This window comes from Myotis myotis, unplaced genomic scaffold (assembly GCF_014108235.1).
Source record: "Myotis myotis isolate mMyoMyo1 unplaced genomic scaffold, mMyoMyo1.p scaffold_m19_p_15, whole genome shotgun sequence".
NCBI classification, from domain to species: domain Eukaryota; kingdom Metazoa; phylum Chordata; class Mammalia; order Chiroptera; family Vespertilionidae; genus Myotis; species Myotis myotis.
The window spans coordinates 16,683,827-16,706,410 of record NW_023416319.1 but is presented as its reverse complement, the minus strand read 5'-3'; the positions used below and the strand labels follow the sequence as shown (position 1 = coordinate 16,706,410).

At 42.5% G+C, this 22,584-nt stretch overlaps 1 protein-coding gene across 6 annotated transcripts in view; it reads right to left on the bottom strand.

The window, feature by feature from the left end:
* Nucleotides 1-22,584, bottom strand: part of ARMH3 (armadillo like helical domain containing 3) — a 158,424-nt gene that overhangs the window by 100,132 nt on the left and 35,708 nt on the right. For all 6 annotated transcript variants that reach the window (XM_036336210.1, XM_036336211.1, XM_036336213.1 and 3 more), the window contains 4 exons: nucleotides 10,454-10,555; nucleotides 5,187-5,245; nucleotides 2,079-2,144; nucleotides 819-888 (listed from right to left, as the gene is read on the bottom strand). In XM_036336210.1, the coding sequence (XP_036192103.1) occupies nucleotides 819-888; nucleotides 2,079-2,144; nucleotides 5,187-5,245; nucleotides 10,454-10,555 (297 nt within the window). The remainder of the gene's footprint in view (nucleotides 1-818; nucleotides 889-2,078; nucleotides 2,145-5,186; nucleotides 5,246-10,453; nucleotides 10,556-22,584) is intronic.

The following is a 22,584-nucleotide window of genomic DNA, read 5'->3' as shown; positions in this document are numbered from 1 at the left end:
TGATTCAATCCTATCAATCTCTATGACAAAGGTTAGGGCGTTTCTTATCTCCATTCCAGGGAGTAAAGATTATGTAGCTTAAGCATGATTGTTCGTAGTTAAAGTGATTAATTACCCACTTGGCACTAGTTAAGAGGTTTTATTCCCTCCCTAACCTCAGGGGAAAATCCCTACCTGGGGAAACAACCTTTCTCAGAGAGGAGACCTTGGTTAAAACACATAGTGCCAAGAAGGTGAGCAAACATATTAAGAACAATATGCCATATATGCCAGGTCCCTTGAAACAGCAAGCATGGACCGGCTCCCGGCATTTTACAAATGTAAATCATGTCTCAAGCTTAGACTTAGTCATTTATCTCCTTAGAAAGATCTTTTTCTTCGAACAAGAGCACCCTTTAATTGAGCACTTTATTCATTGAAATTGCTTTACCAAACTCAACAAAAAATATGGTTTCTTAGGCCAGGGAAGAAACATACCTAGTAAAAACTTCTCTGAGGAAGAAGTATATCAGCCAGGGTCTATGCCTCATCTTATTTTTTTTTAATATATTTTATTGATTTTTTTACAGAGAGGGAGAGGGATAGAGAGTTCGAAACATCGATGAGAGAGAAACATCAATCAGCTGCCTCCTGCACACTCCCTACTGAGTATGTGCCCGCAACCAAGGTACATGCCCTTGCCCGGGATCAAACCTGGGACCCTTGAGTCTGCAGGCCGACGCTCTATCCACTGAGCCAAACCGGTTAGGGCTATGCATCATCTTAATCATAAAAACCTGTCACTGACTCAGAAAAATGCCAATTATGATGATACTCACCCAGGACTGCACATACTAAAGGACGGCAGGGAAGGTTCTTGTCCGCTGCCTTCTTCCTGTGTCGCATAGGCTTCAGACAAAAAAGAAATGAAATTAATAGGCATCTGAATTGACATCCAATGGCTCATCACCATGAATTTCATGCCAATAACATCACAACTACAGAGATGCTATCTTTTCTAGTGGTGGGGGTGGGGCAGGGCAGGGAGGACTCAAATGCTACTCAGTTATCAATGCAAGCCTATGGTAAAAACACAATTCACAGCAAAATAACAGTCCCAAAGGGTACTGGAGCATACTACACAATGGGAAAGCTGTTATTTTTTACTTTGATTTTACAAGTGACATTACTAACAAAAGAGGCATACTAATATTTTTCTTTGATAAAATAATAAAGGAAAAAAAGAGGACATAGTGACTGTGTAAAGGCAGCAACAGTGGCAGTTACAAAAAACAAAAGTAGTCTGGCCAGTATGGCTCAGTGGTTAAGCGTCAACCTATGAAACAGGAGCTCATGGTTCGATTCCTGGTCAAGGCACATGCCCAGGTTTCAGGCTAAATTCCCATAGGGGGCTTGCAGGAGGCAGCTGATCAGTGATTCTCATCATTGATGTTTCTGTTTCTCTCTCCCTTTTCCTTCCTCTCTCTGAAATCAATAAAAACATATTTAAAAAATATATATATTTTTTTTAAAAAGTAAGTTTCAGATATAAACTTCTATGTGACATTTTTTAACATACCTCCAAGTTTTAGGAAATTTCCTGATCCTTCATATTATATTTCCCTCACTACTTAGATGAATAAACAAAAGCAGCATTTAGTTTTTGTTTTTGTTTTTTTCTTTGTGCCCTTGACCGGAATCGAACCCGGGACCCTTCCGTCTGCAGGCAGACGCTCTATCTACTGAGCCAAACCGGTCAGGGCAGCAGCACTTAGTCTTAACTAACCAAAGATCATACTACATTTTAAAAACAAAAGGCTTAGGCCCATCTGCTTGTTAAAATCTATGTTACTTATACATTCTAATACTACTACCATGGGTAATAATCCATCCTCTCTTGAGTCAAAAACAGCTCCATGACACACACAAAAATCCCGACAACAGGCATGGGTTTGTTCAGTAGCAGTCAAGCAAGAGCCCTTTAGCACAACATTCCACCCACATTTGTTGTAAGTAGGATCAAGTTCATCCACCCCAATCTTGCCAACACAAAAAAAATTTCCTCTAAGAAAAAACAAGAAGCAAAAAGTCATACCTACCATTTTATGTAAGTTTACTCGAAAATTCATGTTGTCATCATGCAAAAATGCATTGGCATACTGATCCTAATAAAAATAAAAAATACAGAGACAAAGTAAGGAATGAGAGCCATACTTCAGTTTGTAATCTATCACACTTCCTACAAATCCTTGGTCTTTAAGAACTACTTTCAAGGACCAATTGGAGAGCTAACAGCATGAACCTAGAGCCTTTATGACTCAGGGGTCCTCAAACTTTTTAAACAGGGGGATAGTTCACTGTCCCTCAGACTGTTGGAGGGCTGGACTATAGTTTTAAAAAAAACTATGAACAAATTCCTATGCACACTGCACATACCTTATTTTGAAGTAAAAAAACAAATGTTTTTGGCGGGCCACATGTGGCCTGCGGGCCGTAGTTTGAGGACCCCTGCTATGTCAAACCCTACTTAAGCCATGAGATTTTATTATGGAGTAATTCTCAGTATGTCTCTAACTGGACCAAAAACGCTAAGCAAATTACACACAATAAAAATTAAGGCACAGGGACTTGAAGCAAATGCTGAGAAGAATCTGTTTTCCTATTCTCTCTTCCTTCCCATCTGCCCAAGGAGCCTGCTCTGTTTGTGACAGCTTGAAGGTTTCCATAGGGGCTGCAGGAGGATCTACAATTGAGAAGAAAGGTCTGCATCCACTGGGAACGGGTCTGGCATAGCAGAAGAAAACTGCTACACAGGCAGCATGGCAGTAGGCAAAACCCTGTCTATCTGTGGCTTCAACAAAGACTGATGGGAAATCAAAAATATCTCACCATGGATCAGTAATAAACATCCATTGGCCCTTTCCCAACACCTTAGTTAAAGATCTGACATGCCTGCCGAAACCGGTTTGGCTCAGTGGATAAGAGCGTCGGCCTGCAGACTGAAAGGTCCCAGGTTCGATTCACGTCAAGGGCATGTACCTTGGTTGCGGGCACATCCCCAGTGGGAGATGTGCAGGAGGCAGCTGATCGATGTTTCTCTCTCATCGATGTTTCTAACTCTCTATCTCTCTCCCTTCCTCTCTGTAAAAAATCAATAAAATACATTTAAAAAAAAAAAAAAAAGATCTGACATGCCTATAGACCAGCTGTGGGTAAACTACGGCCCACGGGCCGGATTCCGTTTGAAATGAATAAAACTAAAAAAAAAAAAAAAAAAAAAAAAAAAAAGACCATACCCTTTTATGTAATGATGTTTACTTTGAATTTATATTAGTTCACACAAACACTCCATCCATGCTTTTGTTCCAGCCCTCCGGTCCAGTTTAAGAACCCATTGTGGCTCTCGAGTCAAAAAGTTTGCCCACCCCTGCTATAGACTAATTACTAAGAACTGTTACAATTTGTGAAAAACAACTCCTTTAAGGATTTTCTTAGGCCATAACCGGTTTGGCTCAGTGGATAGAGCGTGGGCTTGCGGACTGAAAGGTCCCAGGTTCGATTCCGGATAAGGGCATGTATATTGATTGCGGGCACATCTCCAGTAGGGAGTGTGCAGGAGGCAGCTGATTGATGTTTCTCTCTCACCGATGTTTCTAACTCTACCTCTCCCTTCCTCTCTGTAAAAAATCAATAAAATATATTAAAAAAAAAAAGATTTTCTTAGAACCAGCCAGCTCAGTGGTTGAGCATCAACCTATGAACTAGGAGGTCACAGTTTGATTCCCAATCAGGGCACATGACCTTTTGGGCTTGATCCCCCATGGGAACTGTGCAGGAGGCAGCTGATCAATGATTCTCATCATTGATGTTTCTATCTCTCTCTCCCTCTCCCTTCCTCTCTGAAGTCAATAAAAATGTTTTAAAATATATTTTATTGATTTTTTTTTTTTTTTTTACAGAGAGGAAGGGAGAGGGAGAAGGATAGAGAGTTAGAAACATCGATGAGAGAGAAACATCAATTCAGCTGTTTCCTGCACATTCCCTACTGGGGATGTGCCTGAAACCAAGGTACATGCCCTTGACCGGAATCAAACCTGGGACCCTTCAATCCGCAGGCCGATGCTCTATCCACTGAGCCAAACCGGTTAGGGCAATAAAAATATTTTTTAAATATATTCTTAGAAAGATTTTTGAAAAGCAATTACACCGGCCCACTGCTAATCAGCAGCTCTTCTATAACAAGCTATCCCTAACCTAGTGAAAAGGTCATCTTTTCACAGAGAACGTAAAAAGGGGAAGACTGAGAGAGATCTCTCTCTATTCCACATAGACCGCCTTTAATGATTTAATGAAGGGGGAGGTTGAAGCTACAAATTTAGCTCTAAAATTGACTCAAGTTCTGCTATACCTGTGTTGCCACCAAGATCCAGGGTGAGTTCAGGACTAATTAATCCAAGCAAAAGTACCTCCTTACAAAGCAAAAGCACCTCTTCTTTAACTCCTCAGAATCTTGTTCACCAAACTGCACTCAGCCCAACTTCACTCACTTTCCATTGCCTTCTTTGGTTTTTCTCTCCACCTTCCCCCACAGAAACCTGAGCTCCTTTTTTCATTTTGTGAAGTGGCAAAGACCCGATCTGAGCAGCTTCAAAGAGGCAGGATTATATTTTCTAAAGAGGGTTAGGTCTCTCAAACTATTAAGAGCTAGAATCTGCCCTGGTCTGTTGCTCAATGGTTAGAGAGTCGGCGCTCAGACTGAAAGATCAAGGGATCGATTCCCGGTCAAGGGCATGTACTTTGGTTGCAGGTTCAATCCCTTGCCTTGGTCAGGATGCAAGCAAGAGGCAACCAATCAATGTGTCTCTTTCACATCAATGTTTCTCTCTCTCCTCTACCCCTTCTACTCTCTCTTAAAAACAAAAATAGTAATAAGAGCTAGAATCTTCCAGTTCTCAATTATAGCATGTCATAATTCATGCAGTAAATATTAATTGAGATGTGCCAGACACTGAGAATAGACTGGTGAGGGAGACATAATACCTGCTATCAGAGCTTACATTCTAGCAGGAGGAGACAGACAATAAAAAAGGGGCATATTTTCTCTCCCAAGCTTTAGGACCCTAAAAATCAGGAACTGTGTGAGAAAGGCAGAAAAAGATAGCACTTTGTAAGAAATGAGCTAATACCAGAAGATAGATGAAACCTACCTCTGCAATACATGTGAGGATAATCAGGCAGAGTTTGCCGCTATGAAGCCGGTGCTCATCTGTAAAATAAAAATAAAACCTTCTCTCTAAACCATCCATACCATGTTTCTGTTTAGAAGAGAATAAAGATGTGTATCATCAAAAAGAACATTCATTCTTTCTTTCCCCACAAAAATTCATGAATTCATGAATCAAGGTTCTACTAAAGTAATTCTTGCTTTTCTTCTAGGCAAAAGAATTCCCCCAGATTTTTTTTCCTTAAATATTCTTGGTAGTATGATGGACAGCTAACTACCTTCTGAGAGCCATCTAATTACTGTAATGGTTCTACTGTCATGGCCAAAATCATGGCCATGTCCTTAGCTTTCATATCAACCCTTTGCTTCTCAATAGTCAGGCCCATTCCCTTTCCAACACTTCCTCATCCACTAGCCATTAGCAACACCATCTATACCCACCTAACTATTCATAGCAAATTGGCAGTGGAATCAGAAAGAACTAATTGGAGATCAGGGTCAAGCCCATGCTTCTCCTTGCACTGTGCACATTATTTACAAACAGGAAAGCTGTGAACTGGATCATTTTTCTTCCTGCCAAAGTCATTCACTTTATATACTTACTTAGTACCTACTACATAGCAGGCAGTGCACTGGGCACTGAACAAAACAAAGGACCCCGGTCTCCCAGAACTCACATTCTAGTTATTAAAAAAAGAAGAAAACAACCTTGAGAGTAGGGCTGTAAGCCCTACTCAGGACCAAGAAAGAACTACTCCATCCCCTCCAATTACCAGAACCATCAAAGCTTATTTACTTTCAAGGATCTTTGTGGGTGAGGGGGTGAAATGGAGGTAAGAAGAGGTGCACACCAACTTATCCAAAATAGACAAATGGCTTATGATGTTTCAGATTAGCTCTGACAGGACACAGATTGAAGTTCACTCTGGAGAGGAGGTCTATTAACAGATTACAGTGCTATTGTAAAGTGAGCTAACATACTTACCCTAACATTAACCTGCTACTTCCTCAAAAATGGAATCTATCAACTAAAACCTGACAATTAAAAAGCATAATGGAGGTTGTAGTCCAGAAATACACCTACCTCTCCTCGGAGATAGGCGGTACAAAAAGAGTAATGGGTGACACTCCCCAGCTGACATTCCCCATAGCTTACACCAGAGCCCCAGGCAGGGAAAGAGAAGTGCCCCTGTCATGCAAACCTAGATTCATGACACTCTTCTACCTCTACCTCTGGCCACGGAGTTTCTCTGGCATTATTCTCCCTTCCCCCAAAATCTGATGAGCAACTCTCATAGGAAAGCCTACGGCTACTTCTCCACTTTTAAAAATAATGTTTCTGAAATGCAAAAATAAGGCATATTTTATTATGAACATTTTTTAATTCAGAAAAGGACAATAAAAACTAAGCTTAATCATACCACCCAGATGTCATATCTGTTAAAATTTTGGTGAATCAACTTGCAGTCCATGTATAGATATACATGTATTTTTAAGTATTTTTGCCTAATGTCTATTTTAAAGATTAAGCAGATTCTCCTTTAAAGTGACACTACTCAAGTCAGAAGAACCTCAGGGGGAAAAAAGACTTTGAAAGCAGAGCCAAATCAAGGGAGAGATAAACACAAAATTCTGGAGAATTGAGAGGAAAGGAATAACTGAGAGGAAAGGAGACACACAGGTAGCTCCCATGTCATTAATAATTGCTTAAGTTGGGTGGTAGGTTCACATATGTTCACTTTATTATTATACATTATAACGTATGCTATTTATATACTTATAAACTTTATAACAATATTCATATATATTAAAAGTATATGTACTTATATCTATAACAATAAAAGCATAATATGCTAATTAGACCGAACATCCTTCCGGACATCCCTCTGGAAGACCTTCCAGATGAAGCTGGGGCTGTGAGGGAAGCCCGGGTCCAGGGTGCCAGAGGGAAGCCGGTGCCAGCAGCCGGGGGAAAGAAGGCCTATTCTTGCATGAATTTTGTGCATCGGGCCTCTAGTATATAAAATGATAAATAATGAAGAAGAAAAAATGTAATTCCCAGAGAGGCTGGGGGCAGGGGAAGCAGAGCCAAGAATAAATGGCTTCTATGCTCCCCAAAACATAATGAGATCTCTTTAGCAAGGGCATGCAGGTCAGGAGCTTAAGAGACAGGAAGAAAGCCAGTCCAATGAAGCCACACAGGAGCCATTTTTGAAATTAACACTTCATCATACCTAACCTTGCCCCTTGCCATATTTAGGCTGCTTGTTGGCAAAGACCTAATCCAGCCTGTGTTTAGAGAAACAGCCTGAGGCGAACCATAGTGCAATTAATCTGCCCTCAATTTTGCCTTCCATTTCATGGATGGCAAAATGACCAGGACAAAGAGGTTTATATAATCATTAAAGCTAAAAATGAGTTCCCAGGGCCTCAATTCACTGTGTTATATCAAGCAAAGCTAAAAGATCATTTTCAGGGTCACATTTACAGTTTCTCTTTGCTGCAATATGTTGAGAGAAACAAAAAGGTTACCCCTTCCCATAAAGGAGAAGCAATGGCCTCCGGAAACACTGATACACAAGAGTCTTATTATCCTTGCCTGGCTGATCTCAGTTGCCAAGTCCCAAAGGTTCACCATCTCTGCAGCTCCCAATGGACTGCCCTATGTTAGGAGTTTGTGATATGGGCTTCTAGCATCTCTCTTGAAAGAGCACACTCACAGGCATAACAGAAGAAAAAGTCTAAGTTTATAAGGCAGAAATCTCCAAGAGCTAATGCAGTATGTATGAGTGTAACAGGATTTAGATTCTGCCCACCCAGCTTCCTTTTAACTCTGGCGATTTATTTCCCTTATTTACCTTTTAGTTTTCTAGCTCTGTCTACCAATGTTTCCTTCTAACTCCAAAAGCCCCCATATCCTGGTCTTACCCTCTGACGCTGCTTTTCGGCTCCATTCTGGAATTCCTGAAACCTGCCCAGCCTGGCAATCTTAAACTTAAGAATCTTAATGCCTAAGGGAATCTTAAACTACCTCACAAAGCATTAGTCTCTCCTCATGGAAAGTAAAGTGACAAAAGCAATAGCATTTTAGCAATTTTGTTTCTACAATGGAACTGGATTTTTTGTTATCTGGAAATCTGTAGCATATCCATAGACCATAATTTAAGAACCCAAAACAAACTTCAACTACTGAGCAGAGAGAACAGTTGGTTTCTAAAATAGGATTTAAAGATTCTGACAAGAAAGGCTAATTTTAAAAAAGAATATACACCAACTTGTTAAGAATAATTAATTCTAAAGAGTTTAATTCCAAAAAAAATTCACTTTGCTAGTTAACCATTGTTAGAATGCTTTATTTTTAACAAATACTATTCAAATTATTTTTGTAATTAGGGAAAAAATACATTTGTAAATGGGAGAAGCCCACTGGATCAACCAGTAGGTACTAAATAAAATGCTAGTTAAAACATTCATTAAAATGCTATGTGTGGCCCGGGATATGTGCCTCAGTGATTGAGCATCAACCTATGAACCAGGCGGTAGCAGTTCCATTACCATTTGGGGCACCGTGCTAGAGGTTTTGGGCTCGATCCCCAGCAGGGGGCATGCAGGAGGCAGCCAATCATTGACTCTCATCATTGATGTTTCTATTTCTCTATCCCTCTCCCTTCCTCTCTGAAAACAATTAAAAAAAATTTTTAAATGCTCTGTGTGGCTAAGAAACTATCAGTTATAAAAAACATTTTTGGGACAACTGGGAAAAAACTAAATATCAACTGAATATTACATGACATTAGAGAATTATTGTTGATTTTCTTAGCTACAATAATGGATATCTTGGAAAAGTCTTTAATTTTGAGATACATGCCAAAGTACTTAAGGTGTGAAGTAGAATGATGTCTACAAATTACCTTAAAATGATTCAGCCAAAATAATAACACACAAATAAATTTAGAGACAAACCAAATATGGCAAAATGTTAATGGGTACATGAGTGATCACTGTATGATTCTTTCAACTTCTCTGTATATTGGAATTTTTTCACTTTAAAAATTTGGAGGAAAAATACTATCTAAAAGGTTTATTTCCAGAAAATCCCACTTATATGAGGTACCTAGAGTAGTCAATTCATAAAGACAGAAAGTAAAATGGTGGGCAGGGAGGGAGGTGGATGGAGGTGGAAGACAGGGCATAGAGGGGATAAATGGTGATGGAAAAATAAAATTAAATTTAAAAAATAAAACTGAGTTCCTGATCAGTAAGGCAAAAAAAAAAAAAAAAAAAAAAAAAAAGGAGTGGAATGGTGGGCTGGGGAAAGGAAAGAATATAGAGAATGCAGAGTTAGTGTTTAATAGGTACAGGGTTTCAGTTTTGCAAGATGAAAATTGTTCAGGAGATAGTGGTGATGGCTGCACAATAATGTAAATGTACTTAATGCCAGTGAATTGTACAGTTTTAAGTGGTAGGTTTTATGTTATGTATATTTTAGCACAATAAAAAATAATAGAAATAAATAAAAATTGTGAACACAGATATATCTAGTATGAAGAAAAAAACTGAGTTAAAAAAAACACAAAACTGAGATATATATTGAATGGAATTTGCCAGTTTCCTCCCAATCCTTTTTCACCCCTAGCCCAAAGATTCTACTACCCTACCACCAATTAAAAGATCATAGAAAAACCATAACAGAAAGAACAGGAACCCAAACAGAATAAACTCAAACTTTCCCATCACCCATTTTTCTCCCACTTTCCATTCTGCATTTCTGGATGGGTACTGACACTTTTATTTTAAGTGTTAAGGAACATAGTCCCTCTGAATCTCACCTCTTCCTACTGTACTCTGTGCAACAGTCCTCTAATTCTCACCACAAGCTGGTGCTTTCAATTCTTGTCCTCAAAAGGGAATTCCCTAAAGTATGCTAATCCCCCCACTTCCCACACAAGAGTTTGCATCTACTTACCAAAATCTGCTAAGAAGACTTGCTAGTTTTTGTAGAGACCATTTTTTTTCTGTTCTATTTTGTAGCACTCCCCCTCCAGCTGCAGGTTTTCCTAACACCACCTAACTGCCATCTGGCAGTGAGAAATCACTGTTTTCCAGTAATCAGGACCATCACCCTGCACAGGAGGCCCCAATAGTTCATCTGTGGAAGCTTCGAAGTATTAATGCTGCTCCTTGATTCTAGCTAAGAATTCTGCCACAACTCCTGCTTCCTGAGCTCCCAAAGCAGCATGTCTTCCTTACCTTTGGTGTCCTGCATGACAATCGAGCTATATTTTAAGAAGGTTATCAGTAGATTACTGGTCTGTACATCTGCATCCAGTGGGAGTTCCACAGAACTTATAACTGCAATAGAACAAAGAAATGCAGTTAGCCTATATTACTTAACACTTCTACCTCCGTAGCCAATTTGCCAGCAGACAAGGAAATCACTAAATAAGCTTTTTCTGCAACAGAGAGACCAAATGCTTATCATAAAACCTTTACCTTCCTAGGCCCTTGGAGTCCTTCCAAGATTAAACCCAATGCCCTTCTCTCCTATCTAGGAGGGCCAGTCTCCAGGAACAGTGCTTTTATCCCAACATCCTAAGAAGGGTATTTTTTTTCAGTTACATTTTACATTCAATATTATTTTGTATTAATTTCAGTTATACAGCAAAGTGGTTAGACAATCATATACTTTTCAAAGTATTTCCCCCAATATTTCCAGTGCTAAAAAGGGTATTTTGATTCCACTTCTAACTCCAAATAACCCAAAAAGATTCAGGGTCCTTCTTAAAGGCACTTTGATTTGTACCTAAAGGGAAAGATCTGTACTGAATATAAATGAGTTATGCTTTGATGAGTCTTCCTGCTTAAAATAAATGACAATTCTTTCCTAATAAGGAGAAATCTTGCTCAATTTTGAGAATAAGCTCTTAGGCTAGAAATACCCAAGACAGAAGGCAGAACTACATTCAAATGATACTCCTTAGTCCCTTACCCCCAGTGAAAGGGAGCCTAAAAGGAAATACCAGAAAACAGGATGACATTATTATTTGAGACAGCCTGGGAACTGACTTTTATATACCCAAGTGCTTGCTGTTTCCCAAAGAAACTAACCCCTCCATAGCTCCCATTCTCTAAGCCACAGTCCCAATGACCAGTGAAGAACCAGACCAGGGCTGACCCGCACTGAACAATCTTATGTAGATTCCCCAAGTTTCTAGGACTTTAAATTAGACTTAGACATTTTGTTAAGTGCTTTTACACTAAGACATAATACATAAGCAAAAGGAGGCTGATAATGGCCCAGATAAGCTAGAGAATCTATAGCTTCCTGCTGTATTTCCATCCATGAAGACTCAACTGAGTTTGGGATATTATTATTTTTTTTCAAATTGTCCCTTTGCAGCTTTATTTCCATACTCTTTTGCATAGCTGATCACATTTATTTATTTATTTATTTTTATTGCTTAAAGTATTACAAAGAGTATTACATATGTCTCCTTTCCCCGCCCCCTTTGACATTCCCCCGGCCTCCCCTACCCCCCAGTGGCTTGTGTCCATTGGTTATGCTTATATGCATGCATACAAGTCCTTCAGCTGATCTCTTACCCCCTCCCCCGCCCCCCAATCCTCCCCAGCCTTCCCGCTGTAGTTTGACAGTCTGTTCGATGCTACTCTGCCTCTGTATCTATTTTGGTTCATAAGTTTATAATGGTCTTTATTATCCATGAATGAGTGAGATCATGTGGTATTTTTCTTTCATTGACTGGCTTATTTCACTTAGCATAATGCTCTCCAGTTCCATCCATGCTGTTGCAAATGGTAAGAATTCCTTCTTTTTTACAACAGCATAGTATTCCATTGTGTAGATATACTACAGGGTTTTTTTTGTTTGTTTTTTATTGCTTGAAGTATTACAAAGGGTATTACATATGTCTCCTTTTCACCCCCGCCCTTGACAATCCCCTGGCCTCCCCTACCCCCCAGTGTCTTATGTCCATTGGTTATGCTTATATGCATGCATATAAGTCCTTCAGTTGATCTCTTACCACCCGCCTTCTGCCCCCTTACCCTCCCTGGCCTTCCCACTGCAGTTTGACAGTCTGTTTGAGGCAACTCTGCCTCTGTATCTATTTTTGTTCATAAGTTTATAATGGTCTTTATTATCCATGAATGAGATCATGTGGTATTTTTCCTTCATTGACTGGCTTATTTCACTTAGCATAATGCTCTCCAGTTCCATCCATGCTGTTGCAAATGGTAAGAATTCCTTCTTTTTTACAACAGCATAGTATTCCATTGTGTAGATATACTACAGGGTTTTTTTTGTTTGTTTTTTATTGCTTGAAGTATTACAAAGGGTATTACATATGTCTCCTTTTCACCCCCGCCCTTGACAATCCCCTGGCCTCCCCTACCCCCCAGTGTCTTATGTCCATTGGTTATGCTTATATGCATGCATATAAGTCCTTCGGTTGATCTCTTACCACCCGCCTTCTGCCCCCTTACCCTCCCTGGCCTTCCCACTGCAGTTTGACAGTCTGTTTGAGGCAACTCTGCCTCTGTATCTATTTTTGTTCATAAGTTTATAATGGTCTTTATTATCCATGAATGAGATCATGTGGTATTTTTCCTTCATTGGCTGGCTTATTTCACTTAGCATAATGCTCTCCAGTTCCATCCATGCTGTTGCAAATGGTAAGAGTTCCTTCTTTTTTACAGCAGCATAGTATTCCATCATGTAGATGTACCACAGTTTTCTAATCCATTCATCTACTGATGGGCACTTAGGCTGTTTCCAGATCTTAGCTATGGTGAATTGTGCTGCTATGAACATATGGGTGCATATATCCTTTCAGATTGGTGTTTCTGGTTTCTTGGGATATATTCCTAGAAGTGGGATCACAGGGTCAAATGGGAGTTCCATTTTTAGCTTTTTCAGGAAACTCCAGATTGTCTTCCATAGTGGCTGCACCAGTCTGCATTCCCACCAGCAGTGCACAAGGGTTCCTTTTTCTCCACATCCTCTCCAGCACTTGTCGTTTGTTGATTTGTTGATGATAGCCATTCTGACAGGTGTGAGATGATACCTCATTGTTGTTTTGATTTGCATCTCTCAGATGATTAGTGACTTGGAGCATGTTTTCATATGTCTCTTGGCTTTCTGAATGTCCTCTTTTGAAAAGTGTCTATTTAGGTCCTTTGCCCATTTTTTGAGTGGATTGTTCATCTTCATTTTGTTAAGTTGTATGAGTTCCCTATAAATTTTGGAGATTAGACCCTTATCAGATATGACATTGGCAAATATGTTTTCCCACGCAGTGGGCTTTCTTGTTGTTTTGTTGATGGTTTCTTTTGCTGTGCAGAAGCTTTTTATTTTGATGTAGTCCCATTTGTTTATTTTCTCTTTAGTTCCCTAGGAGCAGTATCAATGAAGAAATTGCTTCGGCATATGTCTGAGATTTTGTTGCCTTTGGATTCCTCTAGTATTTTTATGGTTTCCTGTCTTACATTTAAGTCCTTTATCCATTTTGTGTATGGTGTAAGTTGGTGGTATAGTTTCATTTTTGTGCATGTATCGGTCCAATTTTCCCAACACCATTTATTGAAGAGACTGTCTTGACTCCATTGTATTTTCTTGTCTCCTTTATCAAATATTAATTGAGCATATTGGTTCGGGTTGATTTCTGGGTTCTCTATTCTATTCCATCGATCTATATGTCTGTTCTTGTGCCAGTACCAAGCAGTTTTGAGAACAGTGGCTTTGTAATACAGCTTGGTATCAGGTGTTGAGATCCCCCCTATTTTGTTCTTCTTTCTCAGGATCGCTGCAGCTATTCGGAGCCTTTTTTTATTCCAGATGAATTTTTGGAGAGTTCGTTCTAGATCTGTGAAATATGCCGTTGGTATTTTAATTCCCTTTAGTATTATGAAGTGGCCTTCTTTATCTCTTGTTATGGCCTTTACATTGAGGTTGATTTTGTCCGATATAAGTATTGCTACCCCAGCTTTTTTTTTCATTTCCATTTGCCTGAAGGATATTTTCCATCCCTTCACTTTCAGTCTGTGTGAGTCCCTTCTTCTGAGGTGGGTCTTTTGTAGACAGCAAAGGTATGGGTCATTTTTTTTATCCATTCAGCCACTCGATGTGTTTTGATTGGAGCATTTAGTCCATTTACATTTAAAGTTATTATTGAAAGGTACTTGTTTGTAGCCATTTATATTTTTGTGCCTGTTTTCTTTCTTAGCTTTTTATTTCTTCTTTTTACACCAGTCCCTTTAGCATTTCTTGCATTGTTGGCTTGATGGTGATAAACTCCCTTAGCCTTTTTTAGTCTGTGAAACTTCTTATTTCCCCTTCAATTTTGAATGATAGCCTTGCTGGATAGAGTATTCTTGGATTCAACCCCTTGCTTTGCATCACTTTGTAAATTTCCATCCATTCTTTTCTGGCCTGATGTGTTTCTGTTAAGAAATCATTTGCTAATCTAATGGGAGATCCCTTGTATGTAACTTTCTATCTCTCTCTTGCAGCCTTTAAGATTCTCTCTTTGTCCTGAACATTTGCCATGGTAATTATGATGTGTCTTGGTGTGGGTCTTTTCAGGTTCACCTTGCTTGGGACTCTCTGTGCTTGTGTGACTTTTTTCTTCCCCAGGGAAGTTTTCTGACATTATTTCTTCAAATAGGTTTTCCAATCCTCGTCCCTCTTCCTGTTGTTCTGGCACCCCTATTATTCGTATGTTGCTTTGTTTCATGTTGTCCCATAGCTCCCTTAAGCTCTCCTCCTGTCTTTTAATTTTTTTCTCCAATTGCAGTTCAGTTTGGGTGTGTTTTGCTTCCCTGTCTTCTAATTCGCTAATTCGGTCCTCTGCTTCTCCTAGCCTACTTTTGAAACTTTCCATGGTGTTTTTTATTGCAGCTATATCACTCTTTATTTCTTCTTTTTAAAAAAAAAAAAAAATTTTATTGATTTTTTTACAGAGAGGAAGGGAGAGAGATAGAGAGTTAGAAACATCGATGAGAGAGAAACATCGATCAGCTGCCTCCTACACATCTCCTACTGGGGATGTGCCCACAACCCAGGTACATGCCCTTGACCGGAATCGAATCTGGGACCTTTCAGTACGCAGGCTGACGCTCTATCCACTGAGCCAAACCAGTTTCGGCTTTATTTCTTCTTGATTCTTACATAAGTTATTGATTTTTTTCATCCATTTCTTCTTGATTCTTACATATGTTGTTGATTTTTTCCTCCAACCGGTTTATGCACTCTAGGACCCTCATTCTGAATTCTTTTTCTGACATATTGCATGCCTCTGTTTCACTTAGCCGCTTTTCTGGCAATTCCTCGTTTTCTTTCCTTTGGGGGTTTCTTTGTCTACCCATTTTTGGTCTCACCCACTAATCTACATGTCGCGTTGTGCAAGGGCTGCTTCTTGGGTGGCAGTGGTTCCTCGGGCTGCAGTTGCTCAAGTGGTCACAGTAGTGGTTGCTTCTCAGTTGGCAGCGGCTCCTCTACTGGGTGCTGTTCACAGCAGTGGTGTCTCCTCTGGTTGGTAGGTGAGGCTGCTCGCACAGCTGCTGTTCCTTGGACAGGGGTGGGCTGATCACGAGGCTGCTGCTCTTCAGGTCGGGTGGGGTGAGCACGGCTGCTGCTCCTTGGACAGGAGCGGGCTGTTCACATGGCTTCTGCTCCTCGGATGGGCTCGGACTGCTCACGTGGCTGCTGCTCCTTGGATCAGGTCTGGCTGCACGCTGCTGTTGTTCCTCAGATGGGGCAGGCTGCTCGCAAGGCTGGCGCTCTTTGGACAGGGGCAGGTTGCTTACAGGGCTACTGCTCCTCCTACTGGTGCAGGCTGCTCGCGCAGCTGTTGCTCCTCAGATGGGGGGTGGGGGTGAGCTGCACGTGTGACTGCTGTTCCTCAGATGGGGGAGGGATGCTTACCCAGCTGCTGCTCGTTGGGCAGGTGCAGACTGAGTTTGGCTGCTGCTCCTTGGACCAGTGTGGGCTGCGCAGGGTTGCCGCTTCTCAGATGACCTCAGGCAGGGGCGAGCTGCTCGGGCGGCTGCTGCTCCTTGGGCCGGATTGAGCTGCACGTGCATGCAGCTGCTGCACCTTGTACAGGGGCTGTCTGCTCGCATGGCTGCTACTTCTCGGATGGGGGATGGGCTGCTTGCGTAGCTGCTTCTCTTCAGGCGGGAGCGAGCTGCATGTGTGTCTGCTGCTCCTTGGATGAGGGCAGGCCGCTTACCCAGGTGCTGCTCGTCAGACAGGTACAGGCTGCGTGTGTCTGCTGCTTCTTGGACCAGTGTGGTCTACGCAGGGCTGCCGCTCCTCAGATGTGGGTGGTCTGCTCGTGTGGCTGCTGCTCCTCGGACTGAGGGGGGCTGCTCAGGTGGCTAATGCTCCTTGAATGGGAGTGGGCTGCTCGAAGCGATGCTCTTCCACGTATGGGTATGGGCTGTTCACACCGCTGCTGCTCCTCGGATGGGGGTGGGCTGGGTGCGGCTGCCGGTCCTCAATCGTGGGCAGGTTGCTCTTGTGGCTGCTGCTCCTCAGACGGGGTAGGCTGCTCACGTGGTTGCTGCTCCTCGAATGAGGGAGCGGGCCGCTCTCACAGCTGACAGCTGCTGCTCCTTGGACTGGGGCAGGCCACATGAGGCTTCTGCTCTTAGGTCTGGGGCAGGCTGCTCATGGGGCTGCTGCTCCTTGGACTGGAGTGGGCTGCTCACGTGTCTGCTACTTGCATGGTTGCAGTGCCCCGGTTAAGGCGTTGGGCCGATCAGGGGGGAGCATGCTTCAGAACTCAAAGGAGCCTGTGCCCAGGGTGGCTGGAGATTCGTTGACCGTGGGACCCCAGCTGAGGTAGCAGGTCCCTGGCAGGGGTGTCTATAGAGTCCCAGGTGTTATCTGAGGGCACCCTGGGTGAGGGTGAGGCCTGGTTCCCAGTTACAGGAGCTCTCCCCTTAAAAACACTAGGCTTCTGAGGAGGTGCCGGCCTCCTGGAACTGCTTACACCAGCCGTGGGCAAACTACGGCCTGAGGGCCAAATCCGGCCCGTTCGGCTGTTCTATCCGGCCCGCGGAGCCGAAAGAGTGGAGGGTTCTCTTGCTCTCCCCTCCACTCCTTCACCAGCAGCAGTGTTAACATGGCAACGTCGGGAAACACGGCCGCAGCTCCTTCTTCTGAGTCCAGTTTAAGAACCCATTGTGGCCTTCGAGTCAAAAAGTTTGCCCACCCCTGGCTTACACAGTAGCAGAGGATGCCTAGTTAGGCGAGCCCGTTTAACCTGACCCTGAAGGCCCTGCAGGATCTATCTGTGCCTCACTCACATACAAACACACACATCCCACATGACCACACACTCCTCTTTTGGTCCCTCACTGACTCACGCTCTCTCCCTCACTGCCGCCTTCTTCCTGCCTCTATACTTGGGTCTGGAGTGTGATTGACCCATTTGTGGATGGAGTTTCCTCTCCAGGTATCTGGTTATGAGGCTCACTCTCTAGCACCTGGCCAGACAGGATAAAATTCACCTCGACAAGACACAACACAAAGGGACCAAAGCACGAATGCACTCCCGACAATAATAACCCTATTATCAGGGACCACCTGAGAAAAGAGGATTGGGGCGAGAAAAGAGAGCATAAGTGATATCGAAGAGAGTGAAAAAGATAGGAGAAAAAAGAAGAAGGAAGAAAAGGAGATTATATATATATGGGGAAAACACCACAGAACCAATACATAAACAAACAAACAAAAAATAGTAATAATAAAAATGGAAATAAAAATTAAAAAATACAAACACCAAACCCCCAGCAAAGAGGATGAGGGCAGAATCTGTAGATGCTGAGCTTATATATAGAAGATAAGGTTAAAAGTTGGATGAATAGGGGGAGGATCTCAGTTCAGTATAGAGGAAGTAGAAAGGGGATGGATGGATAAGAGGAAAGAGCACGAGAGAAAAAAAGTAAATTTATAAAAAATTTGATTTCAAAAATGTTATAAAAATAGCAAATAAAAATAAAATAAAATAGAGTGATGGAAAAATAATGTGAAAAGAAATAGAAGATAAGGCAACACACAAAAACAGGAACAAAACAAAAAAAAAAAACGAGATAACAGAGTAATAAAAAAATAAAATAAAATAAAAATGAAAAAGTGAAGTGTTCCTTTGGCTGGCTTAAGATCCCAATCTTCTGTACTGTAGTGTTTCTCTTTAGTCCCAGGATATTATTCATAATATGTATTCATACCATACTGGATCCCTCTGGAGTTATTATGATATATGCATAGAATGTTTATTAACAATGGGAAATATTTGCATAGTATCGATCCATAATACAGAACAAGCACAGCAAAAAGCCTCATGAGAAGAAATTAGCATGCCCCACCCTTGGCTGTTTCCCCACAGTTCAGCTCCCAAAAACTAATAAAAGACAAATATAGCCCTAGCTGGTTTGACTTAGTGGAAAGAGTGTCAGCCTGTGAACTGAAGGGTCCCAGGTTCGATTCCAGTCAAGGGTACATGCCTGGTTTATGGGCTCAATCCCCAGGGGGAGGCAAGCAGGAGGCGGCCAATCAATGATTCTCTCTCATCACTGATGTTTCTATCTCCCTCTCCCTTCCTCTCTGAAGTCAATGGAAATACATATTTTTTAAAAAGACAAATATATTTTTATGTTGAAATACTAAAAGGTCTTAATTCATGCTACCAATAAATGACCTGAAACTGTCATTTCAAACTACTACAGCCTATTTTGAAGCTCAGAGTCCATAATAATTCTTTTGTCCAATACATCTAACTGGTAGGTGGGCCTTTTTCCCCATCCACTCACAGCAATAACTGGAAAATTATCTATATATATAAAAGGCTAAGCGACCGCCGACCAACTGGTAGGTATGATGAGCACTCACCACCAGGGGGCAGACACTCAATGCAGAAGCTGCGGAGCAACAGCAACTTTGCAGAGTGCCCTCTCACACTCCAGGACCCCTCGGGAGATGTCGGACTGCCGGTTTTGGCCTGATCCCCGCAGGCCAGGCCAAGGAACCCCACCTGCCAGTGGAACCCCACTCACCCCACAGACACCCTTTGAGCCTCGGCACCACCCCAGGTGCAACTGGCTGGGGAGAGACTGCGGGAGGTTGGCTCCAGGGTGTGTCCGGCCCATCTCGCCCAGTCCTGCCCTGCTGGCCACCTTCTAATTAATTTCCTTTCAATGTGCACGAATTTGTGCACCGGGCCTCTAGTCTATATATATAAAAGCCAAGCGACTGGAACGCCAGAACAACTGGAACGGCCGGTTGCTATGACATGCACTGCAGCGGCCAACCAGCCCAATCAGGGCCCCAACTGCCCCCCCCCAACCTCCCGTGGCCCCTCCCCCTGGCTGGCCTGGTCCCTGATAGGCATCCCCTACCCCAATCAGAAGCGGGATGACTGGCCAACCTCCCACAGCCCCCCTGCCAGCCCTGCCCTGATAAGCCCTTCCATTGGGGCGGAGCCAGCTGACCTCCTGCAGCCCCTCCCCACCCCCCGCCAGCCCAGCCCTGATCTGCCCCCATAGGGGTGGGGCAGCCGGACCCCACCCATGCATGAATTCGTACACTGGGCCTCTAGTCTTATATAATATGTAGAAATATAAAAGTATATGTATTTTTACTTTACCAGAAAGTCCTCTCATGCCAAGGCTGAGTTGTCAAATGTCAAGTCTGAGCTGAGAACAAATGTTACAGCTAAACTGTTGGCTTTGAGTGATATACCTTTAAATATAACTGGGCTACTGAACACCACTATAATTAAGAACCAAAACCTAAAAACAAGGTTATAATATTTAGGACCCCTATAGAAAGGAAATGAATTAGGAGGAAAAAGAATAAAAATAGCCCTATCCAGTTTGGCTTAATGAATAGAGCATCAGCCTGCTGATTGAAGAGTCCCAGGTACAATTCCAGTCAAGGGCACATACCAGTTGCTGCTTGATCCCCAGCCCTGATCCTGGTGAGGGCACATGGGGAGGCAACCAATCGATGTGTCTCTCTCACATCAATGTTTCTTTCTCTTCCCCTCCTTTTCACTCTCTCTACAAATCAACAGAAAAATATCCCCGGGTGAGGATTAACAACAAAAAGAACAAAATAGAAGAGAAAGAATAAAATCCCTCACAAATTAAAATCTCCTTCCTAAGGAAATTTTCCTTGATCTCTGTCTTCATAATTCTTTCCAGCAGCCTTTGTCAAGGGAGACAGTCATTTGAAATGGGCTGACTCCATCTTCCCACTAGAAAAAATAAAAAGCTCACTAGTTGTAGGTAAGTAAGCACAAATCCTGCCATTGCATAATCAAGTGTGTGGGTGGAAGTGCTCACAATGAACAGTTTGAAAGGCAGTTCTCTGAAGCATCCAAAGCCCAACATCACATGGAACTCAGATATATGTGTGTGTGTGTGTGTGTGTGTGTGTGTGTGTGTGTGTATCCATGGTAACCAGGCAGGCTTTATCCTTAAAGAAAAAGAACAGTATTTCCATTGGATTATTCAGTGACCTGAATAAGCAGAGACAATTAGGCAATCCTCACTACTTGTTCCTTCTCATTAAAATATTTTGGAATTTGTCTTTTAATTTTAAGCAGATCCAATTTGCTACCATAGACGTGAATATCAACAGCACCTCCTTGTCATGCTTCTGCGTGAATACTGCTTTAGTACCTTGAAATGCTACTGCCACAAGTCCAATATGAAAATTTAAATGCAAGAAAGCAGATCAAAGAGGTCATTTCACATAGAGACAACAGGGAAGCATAAAAAAAGATCAAAGTTAGATTTCCAGTATTTCTTTTTTCTTAATACGTTTTTATTGATTTTAGAGAGAAAGGAAGGGAGAAGGAGAGAGAGATAGAAACATCAACGATGAGAGGGAATCATCAATAGGCTGCCTCCTGCATGCCCTACACTGGGGATCGAGCCCAAACCCCGGGCATGTGCCCTGACAGAAAATCGAACCGTGACCTCCTGGTTCAAGGGTCGATGCTCAACCACTGAGCCACACCTGTCAGGCTTATTTCCTGTATTTCTTTACCCAAAATGTGGTCAACATTTGAGGCAAAACATTAAGTATTAACAAAGATTAATTTTTGGTAAAGGTAGTCCATCAAACACACTCAGCTTACAGTAAAACTAACTCAGGTGATATACAGTTTAATGGACAAAATTCATAATTTCTTTTCTGTTACCTTTTTCTTAAGTTACAACCATAAGATTTATACAGTGGAAGGTTTTTTTGTTATTTTTTAGGGGGACAAGTCTTTTTTTTTTTTTAAATATATTTTATTGATTTTTTACAGAGAGGAAGGGAGAGAGATAGAGAGCCAGAAACATCGATGAGAGAGAAACATCGATCAGCTGCCTCCTGCACATCTCCTACTGGGGATATGCCCGCAACCCAGGTACATGCCCTTGACCGGAATCGAACCTGGGACCTTTCAGTCCGCAGGCCGACGCTCTATCCACCGAGCCAAACCGGTTTCGGCGGGGGGGGGACAAGTCTTAAATACCCACCAAACTCCATCAAATCTAGTCATTTTCTAAGGGGGAATGGCTAACAAACACATAACAGTGAGTAAATCCCAGGTTCACTCTCTCATTCATTTATTCAACTAATATTTACTAAGTAATAACCATGCCAGGCACTATACTGAGCAGAAAGTAGTGATAAAAATATATGTGGTTCCCTGCCCTGATTCATGTCTTGGTTCTTAATTGCAACTCTCACTAACCTTAGGCAAACCACTTATTTCTCTGGCCTCAGTTCCCTCATTTGTCAAATCCTATATAATAAAAAAGGTAATATGCAAATTAACCATCACATCTTCACACAAGATGGCCACCCCCATGTGGTCAAAAGATGGCCGCCACAAAATGGCCAACAGGGGAGGGCAGTTAGGGGCGACCGGGCCGGCAGGGGAGGGCAGTTAGGGGCGACCAGGCCAACAGAGGAGGCGAGTTAGGGGCAACCAGGCCGGCAGGGGAAGGCAATTGTGGGGGACCAGGCTGGCAGGGGAGGGCAGTTAGGGACAACCAGGCCAGCAGGGGAGGGCAGTTGGGGGCAACCAGGCCTGCAGGGGAGGGCAGTTGGGGATGACCGGGCCTGCAGGGGAGGACAGTTAGGAGCAACCGGGCCAGCAGGGGAAGGCAGATGGGGGTGAAATCAGGCCGGCAGGGGAAGGCAGTGTGGGCGATCGGGCCGGCAGGGGAGGGCAGTTGGGGGCGATTGGGCCAGCAAGGGAGGGCAGTTGGGGACAATCTGGCCGGCAAGGGAGGGCAGTTAGGTGTCGATCAGGCTGGCAGGAGAGTGGTTAGGGGCAATCAGGCAGGCGAGCAGT